General features: G+C 39.8%; 1 protein-coding gene across 1 annotated transcript; it reads right to left on the bottom strand.

Annotated features, from left to right (window-relative positions):
• Window positions 1–2,124: 2,124 nt before the first annotated feature.
• On the bottom strand, window positions 2,125–5,488 carry LOC148850744 (Glycosyl hydrolase family protein). Its single transcript, XM_088942959.1, has 6 exons — window positions 4,391–5,488; window positions 4,124–4,290; window positions 3,937–4,034; window positions 3,499–3,849; window positions 2,993–3,409; window positions 2,125–2,871 (listed from the first exon to the last, which is right to left on the bottom strand). Exons 1-6 carry the CDS (start codon window positions 5,150–5,152, stop codon window positions 2,276–2,278), a joined length of 2,391 nt encoding a protein of 796 aa, XP_088799085.1. The 5' UTR covers window positions 5,153–5,488; the 3' UTR covers window positions 2,125–2,275.
• Between the last annotated feature and the right edge of the window lie 1,085 nt (window positions 5,489–6,573).

Below are 6,573 nucleotides of genomic sequence, written 5' to 3'. Positions count from 1 at the left end.
ATTTGAAATGGTCAGTGGTTAGCACTACTTGGACAAAGTCCAATATGATGTAAGTAATAGAATTAGTTGTCCACTAGGATGAAGTTTCCAACGCAAAGGGTTTCTTATCTGGTGGGTGATCTGAATATGGTACATCATTTCTCCATTGGATGAGATAGAAATGATGTCTAACCAAGAGATTGACCCAATTGGAACACCTTCTCCCTCTATGAAGGACTCAATGAGTTTCAGCACATCATTCTGTATTCATGTAAGAAATTTAATGACAATTCTTCTTTTTGACATGGCAAAAAAGAAACATCCTTTTAAAACTTTTGAATTAGATATTGAAATATAACATTGATTGAGAAACATCATATTCACAAATTAGAATGGGAAATAGAGCTGGTTGGATGTGTCACTGAAAATATGACTTGTCCAAGGGTCCTTTTATCTGATCAATGGTAGGCATTAGTTGTTTCAGGCTTCAGCTAAACACAAGGCTGAAATAGAAATGCTGTTTATTGATGAGATCTAGGTGATCACTTCAGGAAACCGTTTAGTACACTGTATTAAGTAAATGCTTGCCCCTATATCTTATATAGCATATTCCATTCAGTTCACTATCATATCCCCGACTTTATAAGGCAGAGAGAATTCGAAGAGGTCCCTTCCATGACAGTGAGAGAAACATGGAAAAGCATTAGGGGAAGAAAGAGAGGTGGGAGTGGCAGGAACAGTTTTTTCTAGGATTTATTGAAAGATGAAGGAGAAATCTCACATCTGGGTCAAAATATGATCTTGTTTGTTGCTTTGCAGTTCGAATACATGATATAACTTTGTGTGCAAAACAATTCATTTATGAAAGGGTGGAGTGTGTTTCCATCTCATGTAACTCTTAAATCATGTAGTTTTGTGTATAATCTTCAAATTCCATGTAAACTTATTACCGATTTTTATTGTGTGTGCCAATAAAGATGTCAGTTCTTGAGTCTCTCTTATTTTTGTAATACACAGAGCTCTATTTTATAGCGCATATATATATTGGTTGAGTTGAAAATGTTTCAAAGTAATGCAGTTTCATTTCTTTGTTTAGCAGTAATATAAACATGAGTTTACAGAGCAGATTAGATATAATCTGTGATGAGGTGGAGAGAGATGTTACCCATTCAGCTGGTAATGGTAGTAATGGAGCTAGCAATGAGATATCAACTAAGAAGTCCATCCCCCAAATTTTTTATTGCATTTATTGAAGTAAGTTGTGCTTTCCTGAAGATTGCTAGGGTGTCCACTAAAGAGCTGCGAAACTATCTTTTCATTGCTTGCCACGATCATGGATGAAGGAGGAGGTTGCACAGGCTGGAAGCAATCATAAAATATGCCAAATCCATTTAACCCGAATCCTGGACCCTTGTCTTAAGCTCTTAGTTAGCCTTGCTGCAAAAATGATGTTTTGCATTGTCATCCAACTGCAACATCTGACCCTTCATACTGTAAGATGGCACAACAGGGTTTTTGCAACTGACTGCAAATGCTGAGATAAGTCTTTGTTGTTGGTTCATTGATGAATTGTTGCACTACAGGATTTGTGCAGCTGACAGCAAATTATGGTACATCCCTTGTGAGTCAAAACAGGTCATACAAGTTAGCCAAAAGAAAGAAACAGGATTAATGCAGCTTTTTTGGGCTCTAAAAGAGCAGCATTGTAAGGAGTTATTGTCCATGGAAACTCCAATGGATACCTTATCAATCTTGAAGCAGAAAGAGAAGCTACATCATTGACAACAAGATCTTTTGGGGATGCTGTACATCCTAGATATTCAACATCAGGATCTGATTACCTATGTGCATGGAAGAAGCAAATTGATTCAACAAGAAAGAAAGCAGCAGAAAACCTATCAAAACTAATTTCATCATTTTAGCTGCAATTGCAATTTCCCTACTACCAATCTTGGTTGGGTTTTCAAAGCTTAGCTCGTGAAGTCCAGTTTTAGCTATATTACCCTGCCTTACTTTGGTATGGTGGTTAACATCATAGTCTTAGTGGTACTACCCTTGAACCCACATGGTCCAACCGCTGAATCAAATTTGTGAATATGTTTTGTGTTGTTCCCTTTACAAAACCAATGTTGAGAAGCCCATAAATTTGAAAATGAATAATAATGATTTTGAAATTTAACAAGCAACCTCACAGTTCCACAATAAATACATTGTTCACATACAAAATTCATGCTTTTTTCCTTGAATCAGAGATACTGCAGGCTGCAACTTTCATTGAAGTATTATATGATCTTTATTAAATTTCAATTGAAACTGAATGCTCTAATCTTTCCAACATTAGAGTATGAGCACCCAAGGGCAAAACTCTTGTTCCCTGTTCATTCACAACACTAAGATGTTTGCATGGGTCCACCAGGATGCTGGTTTCAGTAGCTCTGTGGGTTACGGTATGCACACGGTCGAATCCAATCAGCTGTTTCTGTGGAGCCCCTGTAAAAGTTGCAGCTACTCTTGAGAACAACATCACAACGTGGCATCCATCCATATCCCCATTGTTGATTACGGAGATGTGTGCATAAAATTTTAATGCATCGCATGTTGCCACCTCATCAATCCGAATAGAATCAAGCCCATCTGCTCTCTCGTGTGGCATGTTGTTAGAACCCACCACAACAGAAGAGGCCAACAAACTTAATTTCGTTGGCACTGATAAGAAGTTGCACGTATAGTTGGCATAGCTCAAGCCATGTCCAAATTCATATACTGTATTGCCGGTGTAAAATCGATAAGTACGTCCAGGGTAACCACTTGAAGGATCAGGTCGCATTCTCATATCATTCATTGGCACATTGGTAAGTGACTCAGGATACCAAGTCATAGGCAGCTTCCCACCTGTTTCCTTAAAAGTACTACATCAAAATTCGAGCGAGAGAGAGAGAGAGAGAGAGAGAGAGAGAGAGAGAGAGAGAGAGAGAGAATGAATCTTGCAGCTATTCCAGTTTGGATTACTAACCTGGATTGAATTTCCCGAAGATAACTTCTGCAAGTGCTTGCCCACCAGTCTCACCAGGGTATCCAACCCAAAGAATGCTTGCAATCCGTGGGTCATTTTTGGCAAAGGAAACATCAATCGGCCCTCCACCCACAAGGATCAGAACCACCGGTCTCTTACTTGCTTGGGCAATGGCTGATATTAAATCCATCTGTTTGCCAGGCAAAAGAAGGCTCACCCGGTCCAGGTCTTCAGTTTCTTGAGATGAATCCAGCCCAGCAACCACAATGGCAACATCAGCTTTTCTGGCAAGATGAATGGCTGCAGTAAACCCACTATCAGAATCGCATGGTATGTCAAGGCAACCGGCAGCATAGGATACCTTCTGTGTGTATGCTTTAAATCCCTCAACAAAGCTTGTTGGATTGCAGGGAACGCCTATACAGAGATAAAAGAAAGCACATAAGAAAAACATATTCCCCATATATTACCCAATTAACTAATTGCCATTCTCTGCAAAACCAAACCTGAATACCCGCCCCCGAGGTTAATGGAATCATTTGCAGTCGGACCAATAACAGCTAAAGATGCAAAACGGTTCTTTTTAAGTGGCAGGAATTTCCTGTCATTCTTCAAGAGTACAACTCCCTGCTTTGCTGCTTCCAGCGCCAATTTCCTGTGTTCTGGACTGCATACATCTTGAGGTCCCAACTTTCCCAAGTGTCCCTTCAAGAGGTCCCCATTGAAAAGCCCAAGACGCAATTGAACTGAAAACAGATTGAAAAGAGCCCGATCAATGTCCTCTTCTCGGATCTTTCCTTGTTCCAGTGCGGATTGCGTATTTCGAAGCATGTAAGTTCCGCAGTTAATATCGACTCCTGCTCATAGAAAAACCCAAAAAGTCATTGCCCATTAACTTGTATAGGCATACAGGATGCAAGAATTATCCATCAGACAGTTAAAACCTGCTTTCAGAGCATCTGCAACGGCATCTTCGGGGCTATTCGCATACTGCTGAAATTCAAAGATTGTGGCGACGGCATCACAATCCGAGGTAATATATCTGCAAATTCACGCCATTGGGGAGTTGCATATAACAACATAACAGTATATTAGGTTCCAAATTGCAAAGGAATTTGAGGAGCTACCCACCCTTTGAATCCCCAGTCCGATCGAGCTTTCTGCAAAAGGGCCTTACTTGCGCAAGAGGGGACCCCATTTACTGCGTTGTAAGAACACATCAAACAGCTGGCTCTACCTTCCTCGACACAGCTCCTAAATGGTGGCTGATATGTCTCCTCCAAGTCTTGCTGCGAAATCTGATATGATATAACAAAGGGTGAATTAGACCCAGAGCAACTTGATTATCAATCACACAACATGCATGAATTGAAGTGCTACATCTACCGAAGACCTTACCACAGCATTGAAGGTATATCTGGTGAAGTTCTCCCACTTTTCCAGATCGTAAGCAGTCAAGTGCTTACAACAAGCAGAAAGCAACAATTTACCACTATCACCATCTTCATCATCAGAGCCCTTCAACACCCTCTTCTCTCCAAACCTATCCTGTTTATTCTCCCCCTGGAAACCCTTTACATATTCAATGGCGTAAGCGGCAGCGACCATGGGGTCTTCGCCGGGCGTCTCTTGACCCCTTCCCCATCTGGGGTCCCTGAATATGTTGATATTGGGTGCCCAGAAGGTCAACCCAGCTTGGCCAACATTGTACATAGCTCTCGCTTCCACAGCAATCGCGGATGCTACTGTAAACCAGAGACTTCTATTGAAAGATGCTGCCATGACAAGCACTTGCGGGAAGCTAGTGGCAGAGGGGATCGACCCATTGAAGGAGACACCGGGTCCGTTGGTGGCAATCCCGTGGAGAGATTCGGACCACCACTCATAGGCAGGAATACCTAGTCTCTCTATTTGGCTGGCGTTATTGCTGAGTTGTTGGATCTTTTCAGAAGGGGTAAGGAGTGAAACGAGAGATTGAGCTCTTGCCGAGATGGGAAGAGAGGTGTTGCAGAAGGGGTAAGATTGGTGCTGTCGGAGCTGACATGGGAATTGAGGATTTGGATGATGTCCTGTGATTGACGCAGAGATGGGAAGTAGAGGAAGTAGATTTGTGAGGATTTCGAGAAGGATGAAGAGCAGTCTCCATTCAATAGAATACATATGGGGACTTGAATCTGTCGATTTAGTTAATAATTAGGAAGAGTGGATGAGCAGACTGGAAGCTCCACAGCACAAAATCTGAAGAATAGATGTTGGTAGGATATTTAAACTGGTAAAGGTAGGCATGATTGAGATGGCGAGGTGTCGGAGGCCGGAGTAGATTAATTTATTCGGTTTCGATATTTTCTTAGGTGGAAAAAAATAGACTAGAGTAGAGAGGAACAAGAGTGAACCTCTACGGCTCCACCTTCCTTTCCTCTCTTTAAATCAGAGAGACAGAGCTTCCTTCAATTCCGCTGTTGTATTTGCCGGCTGGAGCCTGGAGGTTGTGAACTTGTTATATATATATATATATATATATTCTTTAAAGACCGGTGCTTGTTAATGTTGTTATTGGTAATATTTAATACTACAGTTAGTGAATTGTGTAAGTGGCAAAAGTGCACCAACAGAAAAGTTTGAATGGTAGTTTAGTTTTGACTTTTGACATTCGTGATAGGATAAATAGATTGGTTAAAATTGAATGTGCTTAACATGTAATTTGTTAAAAAATAATAAAATGTTGAGAAAAAATTCTATTTTAGTCAAAACCTGTCATCTAGTTTGTTTATTACTAAAACACCCTCTATGGTTTTTAACCATTTTATTTTAGTCAAAAATTTGTTTGTTTCTGTTTGTTTGATAGTGGTTCTATGGCCTCTTAAAACTAGTGAAAAGTGTGAAAGGTCATAGGTCGGTTTTTTATTAAAAAAATATCTCTGGCAGTTCTCATGTCACGTAAGGGTGTCAAATCGGTTTCGGATTCATGCCGTCCAGTCTAATATAAAATCAATTTGGATGGATTAACATGATATATTGGATTGGACCAATTGGGTCTAAAGTATTTATTAGATTGGATTGGACCAGGTCCTCCCTTCCTAACAAATTTATATTGGATTAGGTGGGACTAAGCCAATATTTGGTCCAGTGATATAAGTTAAAAATATGTATGAATGGATCAGATTTGGATTGAAGACCAATTTAAATCAAAATGAATTTGAATAGATTGGATGGTCCAAACATTGAATTGCATCGATCCAAATTGGTTCAAAACATTCATTGGATTGGATTGGACCTAGCCCATTTATAATGGACTCACATTACACTGGATCGGATTGGACCAAATCATGCATATCTATAAATATTATTTGGACTTTTTTTTGCAAGAAAATTAAAAAAGTTTAGCTAATTGGCAAAATAGTAACCTTTTCAAACAAATTGCAAAAGAAGTTACAAGTACAAAATATTGATTGAACAGACCATGTATCTCCAATTGCAATTCGAGATTCTTCAAATTTTCCCAATGCAAAATCTGTTACCATGTATCTCCAATTGTAAAGTTCATACAAGATTCTCCATACAACACCATCGGGGTAGAATCT

This window comes from Nelumbo lutea, chromosome 5 (assembly GCF_056320005.1).
Source record: "Nelumbo lutea isolate HS-2025 chromosome 5, American lotus-T2T, whole genome shotgun sequence".
Taxonomy (NCBI): Eukaryota; Viridiplantae; Streptophyta; class Magnoliopsida; order Proteales; family Nelumbonaceae; genus Nelumbo; species Nelumbo lutea.
This window is presented reverse-complemented; position numbering and strand designations above follow the sequence as displayed.

Coding starts and splice junctions, on each gene's coding strand:
- LOC148850744 (XM_088942959.1), bottom strand. CDS start 5,152: ATGTATTCTATTGAATGGAGACTGCTCTTCATCCTTCTCGAAATCCTC. Junction 4,035..4,123: donor TCGGACTGGGGATTCAAAGG/GTGGGTAGCTCC, acceptor GTGAATTTGCAG/ATATATTACCTCGGATTGTG. Junction 3,850..3,936: donor TGCAGATGCTCTGAAAGCAG/GTTTTAACTGTC, acceptor TTCTATGAGCAG/GAGTCGATATTAACTGCGGA.